Consider the following 19,939-nt stretch of genomic DNA (forward strand, 5'->3'; position numbering starts at 1 on the left):
GGCTCTGCTTTGTTAGTTACTCGTCTCCCTTGCTGATTCAGATTTCCTTGAGCTGCAGATGTGCAGATGCAGTACCCGCAGGCAGCCAGCAGGGGGAGCCAGAGCTCCAGACTTGAGCCTGACAACGGAGCACGGAGAGGACGCTTGGAGTCCACCCTTTCTCTCCATGAAACCAACCTCCAGACCACCAGCCCGCTCTCCTCTGCTCTCCCGCATGATGATCCCTTTATAATTCCTCTACTCCGCTCGGTTTCCCCTCCTTCGCGTGGTCGCCTCCTCAGCTGTTCTCAGATCAGCTGTAACGGACGGATCTCTCCAGCTGTGTGCGGCGGCTCTCCAGTCCCGCAGACGGGGTCGGCCATGTTGTTGCGTGGTGGGGGTAGATGTAAGTTTAGTAGGAGGAAGTAGAGGCGACGGAGAGCTGGGACACTTTCAGGAGCTCACTTTTCTCCCTCTGCTGCGGCTGGAATAACCCTGTGTGATGACAATGACTGTCTCCTCCGTCCTCACTCACTGTGGGGCTCCATTGATTTAACTTCAGCATTCAGTCTGTCCACAGCTGCTCCTTCTTCTTCTTCTGCTTCTTTTTCTCCTGCTGGATGGATGAAGTGAGGATGAAGGCGGTTCGGTCCCAGTTGGAATAACTCTGATTTTTTTTTCTCTTCTTCTTCTCCCGGATCTGATTTTAGGAGGGGAAGGAAATTAAAACACATCTGAGAAGGTAAAATCCCAAGTTAAAGTGGTCTTTGTCGGCAGCATTAGAAAAGGATGGGCCGAAACGCAGCTGCTCGCCTGTCTGACCTGTCATCAACAAAGGAATGAAACCGTCTCATGATTGTACACATGTAAACCTGTGACGTCATGTGTGTATTAATCCACCTATTGTGTGAATCATCACATGGTTTTCAAGTGGGTTCAGATATCAGTGGAAATACAGCATGTGCTTCAAGTCCCACAGGAATATGACTGAAGCCACATCCTAAAAAAGCAGATGCATTCTTTAAAGTAGGACAAGGTCAGCGCACCATTAAAATGTGTACACTATCATAACGTTTAAACATGTTACATATATCCTAATATTGGGTTTAATGCAGGTGGTATTTCTTATCGTAGTAAAAGAAAAGGTTATATTCACCTCAAGTGTAAAGATTTAATTGATGTTATCTCTCAGTTTTTTGTCTAACCCTCACAGTAAAATGTTCTCTTTTTTGCATCTGCTCTGCTCCACAGTTGTAAAGATGTTCTCCACTCAGTATCATTTAAAGCCAGACGCGAGAAGCAAAAGTGCCGCCTCATCATTTCAGACATTCAACCCAATCTTTGAGTCGTGCTGAGTCAGAATACATTGTAAGATCAGTTGAGGTGGAAGAGGAGGCTCGGGGGTAAATTCAAACTTCCTGATCCAACAGCACAGTCACGGTTTTCTGTCTCTTCCCCAGTTTGTGCCGTTGCTTTCTTCCCCTTCTCCGGTTCCACCTCCACTTTGAGTTCAGGAACAGGGGGATAGTCCTCTTTAAAGGACACATGTGGAGGATACAGCATACAACCTGAATCGTTGCTTGTATGAATCCATATACGGGCTGGTGAACTTGAGAAGTGAGGGAAGTTAAAGGGGGAAACCTTGATTTCTCATGTTCTGACCCAATGTGGCAGCATTCGTTGGGCGATGCATGAACGGTGACTTCCACCCAAGGAAGTTTTTAGCAAATGTATATATAAGTGTTATTTAAACGTGCTAGTAAAATCAGCCCAGGTCACTGTGTGGTATCATCTATATTTACCATAACAAGTGGCGGCTGATAGCCTAAACACTGACATTTCACATGACATTGACGAAATACCTATTGCGCAATCGCTGACCCTGAACAGCTTAATAATGTCAGTCACAGACATCGGTGCAAAGTTACTGTGCCATTCAATCTGTGGCTGGTTTTTCATCACAAATCCAGATTTTATTTGTCTCTCCAGCTCCAGAGTTACAGACCAAAATGTTCCCGCAGTTGAGAAAGAGCTCGTCTCGTGACTAAGACGTCCAACTTTGATCGAAACAGCGTAAAAACGGATGTATCTTCACACCGAGTAGTTCCAGTGAGAAGGATTCATACTTCCAGTCCCGAGCTCTTCCTCAGACTTCTGACATGTACCCAGAGTCGCCTTGTTAAATACCCATAATGCACATGAGACTTACCACGCCTGGTGCAAACAGGCAATCCAATATTAGCACAAGAAAACATTGTGTGTTTAAGATTGGCAGCGATACAATCTCAATGCTGAATATATATATATATAAAAAATACAAAAAGGTGCATAAAGATGATCGTTTCACTGTATGTACAGAAACCTGCACCCCCCAAAAAATAAGGACTCAAAAAAGGCTTTGAATAGCCAGATGACGACATTTACAAACACACTTTATACACCACCCCGGTTACAAATGATCAGAACGTAGTGAGGAAATACATAAAGCATAAACACAGGTCTCTAAATCTAAGTACAAGTTGTAATCAGTAAAAAAAGTCACACCAAGGAATCATAAAACAAATATTACACCGACATCCAAAAGGCAGCGTTGCTCCAAGAAACATTTGTTGGTTGATAAACAAATTATTTTTTGAGCAAGCGCCTCAAAATGCCGAGTGGGTATGTGATGTGGAGGCTTCGGATGTGTTTCTGCAGAGAAGAAACAGCCGATCCGGGCCGTCACGCGGTCTCTCTATTCGATGTTGACACTTCAAACACTCGGCCCTATTATGTGCTGACAAGTTTGTCGATTCCCCCCAAAATAGCTCACACTCCAGCCTCAGGTGCCAGGACTCAGGTGTCCCCTCGAGGTTTATTCTAGAAATCGTGTGACGTCTGTCCTCCGGCGGCACAATAACTCACACGAGCAACACAAAAAAAGCTTTTCTCCGAGGATTTGCGTTCTGATTTGTCAAGTTAAGCGAAATACGTGATAATAAGATTTACATTTTTGATGTTAAAGACGGTTTTAATTGGAAGTTAAACAGTCTGAAGCCACCTCGTGGTGTTTCTCCATACACACACTGAGGCTTCACATCCGTGACATCGCGTGGCTTCACTCCAGACCCAGTTTGAGCCCTTTGGCATCGGAGGAATGTGGCGGGTGGCGCTACGGCAGCATCTGTTGCGGGTCTGGAGCCCAGTGGCGCTCCAGAGGCCGTCCCGTCTGCAGCCGCTAACGGCTCGACTCCTTCTGCTCGACTCCTGGCCAAGTGTCAACTAGACTTCATCAGAGTCGAGGAAACCTCCATCCCAGAGGAGGGGAGGTCGTTTGAGTTAAATAAGAGGCTAAAAGAACCAACATGTGTGATCGAATCACAGTTTAGTTTACAATGCATCATGTGCTTCACTCGTGTTGATTTACTTCCATTTAATTCAATAACTTTTGTCATTTAACTTCTCCACAGTACATAGACAAGTAACTTCAATCAAATCCGAACAAAAGTTCATTTTAGTTAATGCTTACGTGTCAAATAATACTTCAAAAATGTTTCTGAGTTTCTTCTCATTTTTCACTTTACGTTGTCTGTTTGCTCTACCTTCCTGTCACTTTATGCAGTACTACTGCAAACAGTATACACACAACAACAAAAAGACTTGTTCGCTGAACCCTGTCGCTATATTGTGCACATTCTCTAATAAAGTATATAAATTTAAAAAAATAATGTTTCTATGTAACAGTCGAACCAATGTTTGCAATTTAAAATGCTAAAGAAAAATAGAGAAAATCAGCTAATTCTGACTTGTGATGAGTTCATAAATATGTTATGGGTTCTTTAGCAGTCAATGTTGCATTCAGCTAGCTTTACGGCTTAAGCTAAGCCCCGCCTCCTAGTCTTGATCAAACAAATGACTTATATTTACTCGTTCTGGATCAGATGATGTGTCAGCGTTCATTTAGATTGGTCAACATAATCATATAATTAGTGTGTATCAACTGTACAGCCCAGTCAGTCTTTTAAAAGCCTGTGTCTCACACTCTGAAAGCTAGAATCAATCATAAATTATATAAAACAAAGAAAAGCAACACATCCTCGCTTCTCTTATAGATAACAATGATTACCCATCTGAACTAAAGTATTTTAAAGCTGTCGGCATCTCTTTGTTTCTGACTAACGGTAAAAGTGGCGTGACTCAGCTGGACTCGGTCTCTGCAGCCTTCTTTAAATTCTGAACCACGACCTCTGCCGGCACGAAAACTCGTTCCGGCTGCCGACGCCGAGCTCTCCTCTGCCTCATCAGCATTTTGCGACGCCTGTGTGGATTTATTCAACTGTGTCTGGGCTGAGGGGCAAGAGCAGGACGTTGAGAAGGAGCTCCGACATGAGAACACATCAAGTTAGGCCTTAAAACGGTTGTTCTTCTCACAAGCTGGGACGGACACGAGAGGTCAAAGGTCAATCTGGATCTCACATCTGGAGCCTTCTTAATACATTTAGTTGTTTATGTTTATTCTACATAGCTTTGGCGTGTTGCTCGGCAAGACATGCGTTTGATTATACGTGCAGGCGTTGTACAAACTTATTTTAGAAAAGTCCAACGTGTAGTTCACAGAAAAGTATAATTCTTTTTTAGCAAGACTGACACATATTTCCGGTTTTCAGCCTCTTACATGTGAGACTTTGATGCTTTTCTTTGTCACAAATGACAGCAAACTGAACGTTTTGGGCTTTTTCTTTTCTCTGTCAGACACAGAGTCTCGCAGGTAATCTGTTCTGCAGCAACAAAGATATCGGGACTCGTCTGCGTCCCTGAAAACTGAGAAACTAAGAGTATTCTTATTATTTATTTAAAATGTTCTGGAGTTCACACTAAAGAAAAAGACCTCAGCTTGCACTGAATTGAAGAATAAACATTCGTTTTTGAGATTTCACAGTCATGCCGGCTAAGTCATCGTAAAGTCAAGCTCTCTTTCTCTTTATTTTCTGTCTCCATCCGTCTCTCAGGACTATAACAGCTCCACGGGAAGATCCCTGCACTCTTGTATTTGGTGATGACACGTCATCTTCCTCATTTAAACTCTTCCGCTTCCTCTCGTTGGCATTTAGGGGGTTCCAAACGGTGCGACTGGGCCTCTGTTGTGCTGTCGTCGGTCGTGTTATCATCCTCGGGCTAGCGGGATGCTGTCAGCAATGAGAATAAGTCACTATTATTAGCGGCGTTGCAGCTTTCCCCCGGTGGTTTCTCGGCTCTGCTGTTTAGGAACGAGCTTTGAGTTTTAGTGAGTCCACTTGGATGTTAAAGTCAGCGAGGTTTGACATTTAAGATCCAGTCCGGCTGAACAGTTCTGGATCATTTATTTCAGATGAGCTGCAAAGACATCTCGCCCTTCGTGTCCTCAGATGCCAAACCGACGCTAATGGTTGCATCGTTTATTGCCGCCGCAGTCTCACTTTGGGCTTTGCGATGTGGACAAAGCCCCCGTGTGTCGTGATGTGATGGCAACGGGTCGAAGGTCGACACATCTCACTGCCGCCTCCGAAATGGCCCGTGTGCAGGTGAAGTTTGGGGTCGGCACTGTTTCGGCTCCAGGTCCTGGTGGTCAGTCCTATTTTCAGTTTTCTGCTATTATCCTCTTAGGGTAAATCCTCCATCCTCATAATCCTCCTAGTTCAAGCTGGTGTAGCGGGCACTGTGTGCCTGGTTGCCCCTCCCTCATCCCAGCAACCTGCTGTTCCCACTGTCACTTCCTCTCCTCTCCTGGATCAATGTCTTCATGCCCAACAAGCCTCGAATGGGAATGTTATCTGAGTTATTCAGTCACCTTGCCGAGCTCCACTTAGCGCCCCTGGAGTCGGTGGCAGTTGTCTAACTTTATAGACGCTTTGAAGAGCTCCTCTGTGTGTTTAGCGCTGCTTAAAAAACGTCCTGTGACGTTTGTCTTAGTCGGACTGGAAACATCATTAAATGTTTTTTAATTTTTTATACTTGGTATTTTATTTCTGTATTTTTACAGAAGTACAACCTTCAAAAGTAAGAATGCATAATAATAATACAAATAATATATTTGTTATTATTTTTATGCATAATAAAGCTTATTATTCTTACTGCTAACATATCTATCTGAATCTAGAAAAATCACATTTTTGTGACGTTCGAGCCAGAAAATGTTTGATATTTTTACATCGTAAATGACTAAAAGTGTTGATTTTCTTTATTTTTCAGTGAAGGGATGACAGGAAATGAGAGGATGTGGATTTGCATGAAATGTGAGGCATCATGGATAATTATTAAACAAACTTATTATCCAGAATATATGAATACAAATGAAAATATGCTGTCCAGTGTTTTATGGCGCTGTGAATTCTCTCTCTCTCGTCCGTGTGATGACGAAACCGCAACTCTCTTCTTCCGTGCCGACATTCTCAACGTATACTGGCTCCAGATCTAACATCTGAGATCGCATTCACTGGTCCTTTTGAAGACATTTTGAATAAATCCGCGTCAGACACATCTTCAGTGGTCCAACCGCTCGTAAAATGTGTCTACAGAGGAGTTGCCAGCGAGAGCCGCAACCGGCAATTTAAACGGCCGTTCGGCTTTATTTGAGCAAAGTGCTCCGGATCTTTGGAAGCGTCCTCTGGTTTGTCCCCATTTCGTTGATTTCCTTGGCAGCTCGGCGGGAGAACTCGACGAACTCTCCGACGCGCCCCTCCTTCGCCGGCGGGGGTGAAATCCCTCCCACCTGTCCTTAAAATCAAGGCCACTGTGGCAGAATCAGTGAGAGGTGTCTCCAGCAACCAGTTCAGTCGGCTTTCATTCTGAATAAAACCTCCAGAGCTCTATTGTTTATCTGTCTTGTAATATGTCAGCGCCAATTAACCAAGTCCAACTCCTCCGGCAGCTGTTGTTCGTGGAGAATAAAAACCTTCTGATCTCCCCGAGCTGGGCTGCTTTTACGAGCGTGTCTGATTGTCTCCACATTTTCCGGGCCCTCACCTCACAAAAGAATGCCTCAGCGCCACTCCGTCCAAATCATGTTAGCAGGAGGAATGACAACCACGCAAATGGAGACACGCCGATGTCTTGAACCCCGCAGCGTGGTCCGGCTGATGACGAGACGCTGAGTTTCTGGCGTGGCAGAGCGGCCCTTTTGCAGCTCTTCGTCGTCACGTTGAGGATCTGTGGTGGTTTTGAGTATGTTTGCAATCATTTTTTGCATCCCTTTGTGCTCATTTTGACTCCCTTTGAAATTGTTTTGTGGACATGTTCTGGTTCTTTTGAGTCTCTATAGTTGTTGTGCATCCTTCTATGGTCATTTTGATGTTCTTTGTACATGTCGTCGGTCCCTTGGTAATGGTTACTCTCTTCCTGTTAATTTTGCGTCACAACAACTATTAATGGCATTCGGCCCAGTGACCCCTGAACCCTCGGGCCCCTGGGTCTCGATGCCCAGTAGGCGTGTTTAGCAATGCATCCATTGGCGGAGGGCCCTTAAGAGGACCCTTTGAATTTCAAATGTAACACAGCGCTGCTCACATTTTTCTCCACGTCAAGGCAGAATGAATACCGGGGTTTTAATCCATCATGTGTCTGTAAACATTAAGGGATGTCTTTATGGAACAACAATAATAAGCAATAGATCACAACAACAGCAAATGAGTATCACCTTTCCATCCATCTCTTTTGCACTTGTCGGACCCCAAAGCGTGCACGCTCAACTGGATCTACGCGTCTGAGTTGTGCGTGGTTCAAAGCGGATTTACCATTCACCCATATGTCCCAGTTACCACTTGGCTTATAGTCTTAGTGGGTCGCAACAACAAAATGATTGACTTGGAAACATCAGGTTATTACCTTCGCATCGAAAATGCAGAAGGTAATGTTTTGATCGCCGTGTATTTATTTATTTATTTATTTATTTATATGCGTGTTATTCGCATAACAAAAAAAGTTTTAAACCGAATCGCATGAAATTTGGTGGGATGATTGGTTATTATCCGGGGACCATTTGATTAGATTTTGGGATCAATCGGGTCAAAGGTCAAGGTCAAGGTCATGAAAAGTCAAAATCTTCTTTTTACCATAGCACGGTCAATTTCTATCCAATTGGCATGCAACTAATGCCAAAATGTTCATAATTCAATGCCCAATCTTGTGATATGCGAAGGTATGCGCTCTACCGAGTGCCCGTTCTAGTTAGATTTTTGTTTTCGTAACACATATCCACACGCCTACAGGCCTTACGGTGCAGTCGTTAATCCTGCACCTCCCTCGGCCCTCCAGTGTATTGACGCATCATCACGGATGGGTCTGATTCAAAGTGACGGCTCTGTGTTGTGTCCGTCCAGGCGGGACGAGACGATGGGCTGCATCAAGAGCAAAGAGGACAAAGGCCCCGCCATGAAGTATCGGCCGGAGATTCCCACGGCGTCGGAACCCAACGCCGCCGTAACCACGCCACACGTGGGTCACTACGGACCGGATCCCACCCAGCTGCAGCAGAACCAACCTCCCACCTCGTCATCGGGCTCCGGGGCGGCGAACTTCAACCACAGCCTCACGCCGTTCGGCGGCGCGTCCGCCATGACTCCCTTCGGAGGAGCGTCCTCCTCCTTCTCCGGTCCTGCTGTGTCCAACTCGTTCTCTGGCGGTGTCTCAAGTGAGTCGTGCTGGAGAGAATCGCCCTTTTAATATCACACTCGTGTGTGTTTTTAAATGCGATAGCCCTCTGGCTTTAATGCTGACCACATTTATTTTGAAATAAACCCGTGGCTGCTCTTCTTCCAAGCTCGTAATCGGCGTATCCTTCAATCAGCTTTCTGCTGTGGTATCTCACTCCTAATACCATATTGATTTTAATTTCATATTTAAATCAAGTTGTCGGGACTTGACTTGCAGCAGATGTGTAATCCGTCATGTTTCAGTCATGCTAACGGAGATGGAGATGTTCTAGTGCAAAGGGAATCAATCTGACTTTGGTGTTCCCAAATATATTTATATATATTTATATTTTAATATATAATATTTATGGTTTTGAGATGAATTTCTCTAAAACTTTTGGATGGTATGCCATTAAATGTTAAACACACATTCATGTCCATTATACATTATAATAACTTTGGTGATCCCTCATTTTTACATCTGGCGCCATTTTGTATAAAACTTAAAATGTACAACCAAAATAAAAATGACATACCCCTGGCTGACTTTATGTTTAGAGCTAATTATAAAAACTCAAGCATCCCATCCCGCGACACTAAACTCTTGTTTTATCCCAGTTTGGTGGCTTTTCTAACTAAACTGCACTTACAAATAAAACGGCCACACTATGATGAAGACAAAACTGTCACGATTAAAAACAAGACATAGAGGAAGCAATACACAAACAGATTTCCTCTTACATCTGTTTGTATCTTTGATTTGCTCTTATTTTGTTTGCTTGTTTATTTAACATTATCCATTAACTTCAGAGATTCACCTCTGTTAACCTTATTTCTTGCTCTTCTCTTCGGGAAGCGTTTAAATACACTTTTAACAGGAAAAAAACATCTCGGTTTTATAGTCCACAAATTGTTTCTTCAACACAAGGAAACATGTGTTTTTTTAATATGACGACTTCACTCCTGCTGAATTCCTTCTTCTCACAGCTTTTTGTGCCAGGGTATTGTGCACACGGTGCAACACCTGCAAACATCTGCCCGTATATAACGTTTAGGGGCTAAAAACACGCTCCAAAACATGCTTAACACTGATCTTAACGTGGTCAGTGAGCTGATCTGTCGTGCTCCAGCCATTATTATTTTAACTAGCTTTTCCCTATTAGAGTTAACACTGGTCCTGTTATCATCTCTGATCACCCTAAATGTGTCTGAGCAGTTTACGGTGATCCTGAGAGCGGCGGGATGAGATTGGACCCTCCTGTTTGCGTGGGAATTAGGTTGTAATCCTCCCCTGTGTTGGATTATATGGTCTCGGGGGGGTGAAGGTGGCACTGCCACGGTGTGGATAATGAGATGACTGTTGACAGCATTGTTGTGGGTGCTGGCTATATGAGTCTCATCTGTCTGAGGGCGTGGCTGTTTTCCAGCAGGCTGGCAGCTCATCTGTACATGTGGACGAACGTTACCTCTGGTGCTTCGCCTTTCCCTTGGCTCCGGTCCAGTCACAGTTGTGTTTCCATGCAGGGGAAATTCTCAAACGACAGAATTATAAACCATAGAAGATCAATACAGTGGGAGCTCTCAGACCCTCGGCGAGACACATTCATCTGCCTTCATAGCCCATTTAAACAGTCCCACGCACAAATAAAAGAGCTTCCCGGTGCAGTCCCTCTCATGTGGTGCCTCACTTTTCGTTATTCGTCACGAATGCGGCTTGTTTTTGCGTTCACAGGCGGCGTTACCTTCTTCGTGGCCTTGTACGACTACGAAGCTCGAACGACTGACGATCTATCGTTTAAAAAGGGAGACCGCTTCCAGATCATCAACAACACGTGAGCGTCTCCCCGGCTTCTCTCTCGGTTCACGGGGCTTTTTTATTCATATCTGTTTTCCAGTGATTACGAGATGACTCCCCCCCCCCCCCCCGGGCGGTAATCCTGAACCGCACCTGTTCCTCGTGTGTCTGTCTTCGTGAATACGTGTGATTGCGACTTTGTTTTCCCGACGCCGGCTTTCCGCACGGCGCTGTGGATCTTTCATTTCATTCACGCCGCGGCAGAATTGTGTCCCGAGGTAACAGCATTGTCATGTAAAGTAGATCAGGCTGATTGAATTCCCATTGTGACGAGGTGTGTCGGTCCCACCTCACATTACAAAGAATTAGGGGCTTTGAATGAATGCGGAACAAATTACGAGAAAAGCTGTGTGCCTTCAAACCATCTTTTCCCTAAGCCACCATAATAGAGAAAGGAGGGATCCTTCTATACAAGGCTGATGACTGAATTATTAACCATTAACCGCTATTAACCAGTCTTCATCCAGCATATCAGTCATATGGTAGCAGGCCTTGCTTCATGCTTAAATGGTCATTTGTCTCATGTCTCCTTTGTCATCGTCCTCCTGCAGAGAGGGAGACTGGTGGGAGGCGCGCTCCATCAACACGGGGAGAAACGGCTACATCCCGAGCAATTATGTGGCTCCAGCTGACTCCATCCAGGCTGAAGAGTAAGGCCTTGTTATAGCCTCATTACTCCGTCTACACCGTCTGCACCAGGAGACTAATAACACCAGCGTGATCCCATTTTCGGCTAACAGCACCAATGTTCCGAGATGAAGCTTCCTTAAGGGTTTTTTAAACAGTCAGCTTATTAAAAGGGACATAGCATTATTACAAAAAATCATTTCTCAGTGCTTGTGGACAAACGTTTGAGTATCTGGAGTAGCTGCCGACCAACCGACTGTGAAATAACGCAACCCAGTGGGTTTTTAGATCAGATAACATATTATTTTAACAAGCTTCCCTCTCTACGTCTGAGTTGGAGGACCACCTTTGCAAAGATGCACCGGATTTCTTTTTGCAGACTGGGCTTTTTTTTTTTTTTTTAAAGAGACGCACTCGAAAACGCAGCGTTTCAGACAGACGGCGAAGACGGGTATACTCAGACAGCATGAGGACCATAATGTGTTTTTGTAACGTTTAAACATGTAAACATGTTCCAGTAGAAAACAAACATACCGACATGAACCTGAAAAATGAGCATGATATGTGACCTTTTAAAAAAAAAATTGTTTTTAATGTATCTGCTTCCTCCTGACAGGTGGTACTTTGGTAAAATGGGACGCAAAGATGCCGAGAGACTGCTGCTGAATGCAGGAAACCATCAAGGAACCTTCCTAGTGCGAGAAAGTGAAACTACTAAAGGTGATGATGGCTTCTTTATGAACGGAGTAGGGGAGTAGCGGGGTGGACAATGCTAGCCTGTGAAAAGTTGGAGCACTATGGACCCAAAATCCTCCTGGTCTGAGGTTAAAACTATGTTCCCACGGAGCATTTAGGTATAAAGCACCCAAACATTGATACACTCACCACTTTACACCCCTTCACTGGTTCTAGGTCAGAGTTGTTGAATTCTGAAACGTGTTGTGTCTAAACGCTTCTGCGCCGCGACGTCAGCCGATCCTCGTGTCGCAGTATTTAGAGCACAATTCAGACCAGCCAGCGAAATCTATTCATGCAGCACTTCTCAAGTCGGAAGCTTTCCAGGAAGTAGAGAAGTAGTACACGTTGTCGTAAGAAAGAGGGAGATAAAAGAAACGGAGAGCACAGCGAAACAGTCTCACCGCCCCGCTCGCGGCTCAGCGAGGCTTTGAACGAAATGCAAATATGCTCTCATCTTTAGTCAAATATGTGAGCTTCATTTGGGCGTTGAGCGTGCAGTCTGCTGCTCTTCTGCTCTGTGAGTTACTTGATCCAGCACCTGTACAGGTGATGAGGATCTGTGCTCTACAGAGGACTTCAAGCCATTCGCTCACCTGAAACTGATGGAGAGAAATCCCCTCTCAGAAACAAAGGAGCAGAGGCCGTCATCTCTCCGGTTGTCTACACTGTAACTGTTTTAATGTGTTGGACGGCGACCTTGAGTGCCTTGAAAGGCGCCTTATAAAGAAATAAAATATTATTACCTTCGCATTGAAAATGCGGAAGGTTATGTTTTGATCGCCGTGTATTTATTTATATATTTGTATGCGTGTTACTCGCATAACTCAAAAAGTATTAAACCGAATCGCATGAAATTTGGTGGGATGATTGGTTATTATCCGGGGACCATTTGATTAGATTATGGGATCGATCGGGTCAAAGGTCAAGGTCATGAAAAGGTCAAAATCTTCTTTTTTACCATAGCACGGTCAATTTGTATCCAATTGGCATGCAACTAATGCCAAAATGTTCATAATTCAACGCCCAATCTTGTGATATGCGAAGGTATGCGCTCTACCGAGTGCCCGTTCTAGTTATTATGATTATCATGAAGCATTACTGTGACTTTACGTTCATAAATAGTGCCGTAGTTTCATCTTTTCGAGGCAGCGTGCAGTCCGATTGACGCTTGTGTTGCGATGGATGAAGAGCGTGTCCCTCGTCTCCTCCAGGTGCTTTCTCTCTCTCCATACGAGACTGGGACGAGACCAAAGGAGACAACGTGAAGCACTACAAGATCCGCAAGCTGGACAGCGGGGGGTATTACATCACCACGCGGGCGCAGTTTGACACGTTGCAGAAGCTCGTCAAACACTACACAGGTATGCAGTTTGCATCTTTTCCCTCCGGCGCTCTTCTTTTTTTCTTCCCGTCGTCCTTCATCAGCAGCCTTTCACCACACCTGAACACGACTCTCCGTCACACCTGCCGCTGTGTGCCACCGTGCAGCTTCCTGTGCCACCTGCAACAGGCCCCCAGAGATGAATAGTCTTTCATTACCTTCGCATTGAAAATGCGGAAGGTTATGTTTTGATCGCCGTGTATTTATTTATTTATTTATTTATTTGTATGCGTGTTATTCGCAGAACTCAAAAAGTATTGAACCGAATCGCATGAGATTTGGTGGGATGATTGTTTATTATCCGGGGACCAGTTGATTCGATTTTGGGATTGATCGGGTCAAAGGTCAAGGTCAAAGGTCATGAACAGGTCAAAATGTTCTTGAATCGCATGAGATTTGGTGGGATGATTGTTTATTATCCGGGGACCATTTGATTAGATTTTGGGATCAATCGGGTCAAAGGTCAAGGTCAAGGTCATGGAAAGGTCAAACTCTCTTTTTTACCATAGCACGATACATTTTTGTCCAATTGGCATGCAACTAATGCCAAAATGTTCATAATTCAATGCCCAATCTTGTGATATGCGAAGGTATGCGCTCTACCGAGTGCCCATTCTAGTTTTAATAGCAATGGAGCCGGTCGGATTTTTGTCCCCTCGTCCTTCGGGCCTGATGAGAGTTGAGGTTTAAATCTCCGTCGTCCCACTTCGTTTCAGTCAGACTCTGCAGTGGGTTTTGGTGTTTCTCATCCATTTGTCATCCCAGTTAGTAGAAGAGCATGAATTCCCCCACATCGAATGGAATGAATGATGCATGAAACGCTGTGTCTCTCGCTGTGTCTCGCTGGTCGGGGGGACTGATATGTGTGTTTGTGACACTGCTCGGGTGTAATGTAGCGTTTCCATCTCTCACAGAGCACGCCGACGGGCTTTGCCACAGGCTGACCACGGTTTGCCCGACAGTCAAGCCTCAGACCCAGGGGCTGGCTAAAGATGCCTGGGAGATCCCCCGGGAGTCCCTACGGCTGGAGCTGAAACTGGGCCAGGGCTGCTTCGGAGAAGTCTGGATGGGTAAGAGCGAGACGGGAAAAAACCTCTTTCTGGCGTCGCGCATTTGTTTAGTATTCAGTCGTAATGATCTCAATGTAGTCCAACACATACAAGAACACACAAACACTCCAATGTTCATATTTATTGCGTCTATTTCTGTCCAAACTGGGGAATTATCCACTTCCTGCAGTCGCTTCCTCTGTTTGTTGTGTTTTCTGTATCTCCAGAGATCGGCTCGCTCGGCTCGAGACAGAATGAGTTTGTACCTTTTTTGAATGGCGGGCTCTTATCCGCTCATCCCAGACATTCTTCCGCGTGACAGCACATGTCTGTGCAATTACAAGAGCTAATTAATGAAATTGTCTTGCTCCCAGCCCATTAACAACACTCATTTCCCCCGCCGCGGCCCGCGTGTCGGCGTTTCACTCCCTATCTTTGTCTCTGCAGGCACGTGGAACGGCACCACCAAGGTGGCCATAAAGACGCTGAAGCCGGGCACCATGTCTCCTGAAGCCTTCTTCCAGGAGGCTCAGATCATGAAGAAGCTCAGGCACGAAAAGCTGGTGCCCCTTTACGCCGTGGTGTCTGAAGAACCCATTTTCATCGTCACAGAGTACATGGCCAAAGGTACGCGCCTGAAGCACGCCTGAAAGCCTTTCTGAGATCTCTCAACCTTGGAGAAAAAGAAGACTCAGCGGAGTCCGGTTACGCGACACGCTGAGGTCTATTTTTAAAGAAATTGAGGGCAACATCTACGCCTGTAGATCGCTCAGGCACTAAATTGATCTCGCAGGGCTTTTGGTTTTTCAGTCACTGCACCGGTGTATAATGTGTGGTGATTTCCTTCTAAGGCTAGATGTAAATTTTATGGGTGTTTTAATTAATTTGATGCACATATTGAAGGTCCTTGAGAATCCCTCGTGGTTCCCTGAGGCCTGAAACTGGGAATGTTTAATTGAAAATCTGCAGTGGATTTGTGGGAGGTTTTCAACAAGCCTCAGCTGCAATGCGTTTTCCTTTTAAGGCTTTTATGAGTCATTAGATTTACGTGTGAGTAAATGTTAACTCGTGTGTCTCATGTTTGTTGATTGTCGTCATCTCACAGATAACTCTGATTCTCCACAGCTCCTCCTCTCTTCATGCAGAGAATACATTGAATCGCATACCAATTCACCTTATTTTGATATTCTGTTTTAATTTTTGAACCCGAGATAGTAAATATCGAGGGCTGAATTGAAATATGTTGCATTTCATGGAGCAGAACGTTGGTATGCAGCTGGTATCGTGGCCCTTTTATTGCTCCCACAGTATATCACGCTCTGCAATTTATGACCCGTCACTGTCGCCGCTTTTGCAGGAAGCCTACTCGACTTCCTCAAAGAGGGGGACGGCAAATTCCTCAAGCTCCCATTGTTGGTGGACATGGCTGCACAGGTGAGAAGAACCCCTCACACGTTGTGTGTTCCTCGAGTGCAGAGAGTGTGTGTGTGTGAGAGTGATACATTTCTATTTTACGCCTTACGATTTAGAAAAGGCAGCCTCAGGTGAACGCGTCTTCCTCGCCTTTCTTTTCGCTCTTTGTCTGACAGCCGGCTCGAAGTTCTGAGCGAGAGAAGCTCGCGATGATTTTCCCGAAGCAGCCGCCGTGAGAGGCCGTCGAGTGTTTATGTATTTGTGTTTGTTAGATCGCCGACGGCATGGCCTTCATCGAGAGGATGAACTACATCCACAGGGACCTGCGCGCCGCGAATATCCTCGTGGCCGACAACCTGGTGTGCAAGATCGCCGACTTTGGCCTGGCCAGGTTGATAGAGGACAACGAGTACACGGCGAGGCAAGGTGGGCGGGCCTAGGACACACACACACACACACACACACACACACACACACACACACACACACACACACACACACGCAGACCGTCCGAGTCACAAGTGAACGATGTGTCAGCGTCGAGCGGCGGACGACTCCCCGTACGACTCCATGAGGATGATAGTGGAAACAAGCTGCTCCTGTTCCCTCTGATTAGCTTCATCTCACTGCAACGGCTGCTCCTTAATTAAAGGGCCGGTTCACCCAAATGACGACCCTTTTTTCTATAAATGTTTGTTCTGTGCTTCTCGTTATATTCTAATTTAGGTGAACCAACCCTTGAAACACGAGATCCTTAATCAGGTCCTTAATGATCATTCGCAGCCGTTAAACCTTCAGGGAAAACACACGTGTAAATAATGACATTCACGGCGGCTGGCTTTCCATTTAGCTGCTTTGGTTTCAGCTTCCCGGCGATGTGCACGTAGGAACGCTGAAATAGGACACCGCCTTTGCAGTGTTATGAGTAAAACATGTGTTTTCCCTACCATGACAAGGCAAAATCTCTGCTGTGAGATTGTAGGTCACTGTGGCCATTGTGATTCACTGGATCCTAAAGCCAGACGTGGAGGCATGCGCCCTCTGGTGGAATCCCCCGAGCTCACCCCCTCTCCTCTCGATCACGTTACAGGAGCCAAATTCCCAATTAAATGGACGGCCCCGGAGGCGGCCCTGTACGGCCGCTTCACCATCAAATCAGACGGCTGGTCCTTTGGGATCTTACTCACTGAGCTCGTCACCAAAGGCAGAGTGCCCTACCCAGGTAAGTGACAGTGACACACACACACACACACACTCATAAACACACTGCGGGGGTGGGAGAAAGAAGAAAAGGGTGGGCGGGGATTCACTGCCAGAGTTATCAGCGTTCAGTCTGTCAGTTAGACGTCAAGCTGCCGTTCCTCTTAATGTCTGAGGAGGAAGTGAAGCCGCCTCACATAGTCTACGCTGGGTGTTTATGCCTCTGCAGGAGGAACACACACACACACACACACACACACACACACACACACATTAGAGATTAGATGAGGCCATCTGGTGGAGGGCGATCAGGAGATTGAACACCACTCTTGTTTATAACCATCTGCCAGACTGACACCACCCTGGGGAGCGGTGCCTGCAGAGCTCTGCACCACCTTCACACGGCTCCACGCTGAATCAATTAATATTATTTAATTACTTTTTTTTTTTTTTACATTTCTGGTAAATGATTAAAGTGCATTTTGGAAATTGTCCACATTTTCTTCCTGAAAGTGAGATGAGAAGATCAATACACGCCGCCTGTCTGTAAGATAAACATGAAGCTACAGCTAGCAGCCCTTTAGCGGTGCTTTCAGAGGGACTTTTGTAGGCTTTATGCTAAGCTAAGCTAAGCTAGTCGTCTCCTGCAGCTACAAACAGATCGGAGAGTGGCATCAATGTACGCGTCTAACTCTCGGCAAGAGAAAACAACTATTTTTTGAACTGTTTGCGTCATTTATCAAGAGAAAATACAAAATATTTGCTGGTTTGAACCTCATTTCTCCAGGGCTCTCAAGTTTTGAAGACAGGCAAGAGTGACATTACCATTAGCAACCCCCCCCCCCCCCCTCAGACCGAAATTTTCGGATATCAGTCAGTCGCGCGCAATTCCAGGATGCTTTATTTTCATTGGTTGCTGGATTAAATCTTACCCAGATACAACAGATACAGGGTTTTTTCTGATTGGCTATTGTGTAGCCCATTTCTTTTTTTTGATTGGCTGATAAGTGGCACCTCACAGCAGAACTCCAGGGGAGCGCTTGATTCCTCCACGGTGAGGGCAGCGCGGCTCATGTTTGCGCGCTGCGGCACATTAAAACATTAAATAGCCGAGAGTTTTTTTCAGCGTGAGAAATACGATGTGTGGCGGGAGTGCGTGACTTAAGACCGAAATGCGTGAGTCTCACGCTCAATGCGTGACACTTGAGAGCCCTGTTTCTCTTTTGCATCCCGGATCTGCTGCAATAAATGAAAATGGGGATTTTAAAACGTTTTATACATGAAAAAATAATTGTAAAAAAAGAAAGAAATCCCCATAAACCTAAACGTAACCCCTCCCTAAAAAACATGAAAAGCTGTGACAGTCCTTCCTGCCTCCCGTCGCCCCCTCAGGCATGGTGAACCGGGAGGTGCTGGAGCAGGTGGAGCGAGGCTACCGCATGCCGTGCCCCCAGGGGTGCCCCGAGTCCCTGCACGAGATGATGAAGGTCTGCTGGAAGAAGGACCCGGACGAGAGGCCCACTTTCGAGTACCTCCAGTCCTTCCTGGAGGACTATTTCACCGCCACAGAGCCACAGTACCAGCCTGGGGAGAACCTATAGCCTGGCTGGACCCGGGGCCCCACGCCAGGGAGGACACTTGAAGACAAAAGCTCTTAATTATTGGACACTGCAAAAAGTCGACTGGATACCAGACTAACCAGTTGCATAAACCACTACTTCCTCTACCCATTCTTTATTTTGTTTTGCTTTCATCACCCGCCATCATTTCATTTGACTTTGTTGATTTATTGTTTGTTGTTTTCATTGAAGGTACGAGGTTAAGTCTTGTGTGTAATGTTTGATTTTTTTAATGTGGATTTTTTTCACAATGTACATTAATGACAGTTCTTCTAAATACACGATACATGTTTGGTTTTTCCTCATGATCGCAGACTATTCCTGTAAAAATAAGCTGTGATAGTGCAACGCAATAGAAACACATGCGGTTTAATGTGGAGCTCTCACGCTCCATTTGCGTCCCAAATTGTATTCTTTTGTGGTAAATTGGGGAATTATACATCAAAACCGTTAATTATGAACAGAGATAATATATTAAACTAACAGGAGGAAGCTCTCAAGGGACTGATTAGCACAGTCCATTTGACAGTAATTATTTAAAAGTAAATCCCACACAGCTTAACTTAAGCTACATTTCATCCGCTGCATTGCAATGTATTATGTGTTACACCCCAGTGACTACAATGAGACTGTGACGTGGTCTTTGATGCTTTTCTTGGACTTTAAAATGCATTTGGACTTTTGTTTTTATATTATTTTGTCCCTTTTGTGATCACAAGACTTTATCACATTTTATTCACATCACATGGTGTCATCGCTTCATCTGAAAACGTTCCTGACTGTCCATCTAGAAATCTCTGCTCAGACTTTTTTATTATTATTATAACAATGCCATAATTCTCTCTGCCCCTCACTGAGGTTGTATAATCTCCCTGCGATCGCCACAGAGACACGCTTACATAAAAGCAGTGTGTGTATCATGTGCCAGTGAGTTAAACAGTGATGAAACTCGTGGACTCGCTAAGCCAGAAGGACGCTTCACGGATACGACGTGACGGGCTCTTTCTAAAAATGGACATCATGAACAAAGCCACGAAATAAAAGGGGAAACCATTGTTTTATCGTCTACAATGTGGCTAACTGAGGCGCTTGAGACTCTTTCATGTTCATGTATCTAAAGTGGCTCTGCAGAAACTATTTGTATAGCAATGATTACAGTTTTTTTTTTTTTTTTTTTACAGGGATCCTATCGTTGCATTTTGCTCCCGTATACTCATTGAGACAGTATTACGATGGGAATAACACACATTGACGACTGGGCTTGTGAAGAAGGGCTTTGTATATTACAAAATGGTCATTTTTTAAAGATTAATAATAGAATGGACAAGATTGCGAAATATATTTGGGGAGGGAGGTAAAGGGTGCAATCTCATCGGGGGAGTTTGTACAATAAAGACGTGATTTTACAAAGTTTAGTTGTTTTTCTTATAAAT

General features: G+C 45.1%; 1 protein-coding gene across 2 annotated transcripts; it reads left to right on the forward strand.

Moving 5' to 3' along the window:
* Positions 1–183: 183 nt before the first annotated feature.
* Positions 184–19,917, forward strand: LOC130206001 (tyrosine-protein kinase yes-like). Of its 2 annotated transcripts, XM_056433657.1 has the most exons (13): positions 184–385; positions 690–721; positions 8,313–8,623; positions 10,357–10,456; positions 11,031–11,129; positions 11,723–11,826; positions 13,056–13,205; positions 14,140–14,295; positions 14,722–14,901; positions 15,632–15,708; positions 15,960–16,113; positions 16,778–16,909; positions 18,280–19,917. In XM_056433657.1, exons 3-13 carry the CDS (start codon positions 8,326–8,328, stop codon positions 18,486–18,488), a joined length of 1,659 nt encoding a protein of 552 aa, XP_056289632.1. In that variant the 5' UTR covers positions 184–385; positions 690–721; positions 8,313–8,325; the 3' UTR covers positions 18,489–19,917. The 2 variants fall into 2 exon arrangements, with proteins under 2 accessions (XP_056289632.1, XP_056289631.1); XM_056433656.1 differs by having other exon boundaries at positions 184–721.
* Positions 19,918–19,939: the final 22 nt, after the last annotated feature.

Source organism: Pseudoliparis swirei, chromosome 16 (assembly GCF_029220125.1).
Source record: "Pseudoliparis swirei isolate HS2019 ecotype Mariana Trench chromosome 16, NWPU_hadal_v1, whole genome shotgun sequence".
Taxonomy (NCBI): Eukaryota; Metazoa; Chordata; class Actinopteri; order Perciformes; family Liparidae; genus Pseudoliparis; species Pseudoliparis swirei.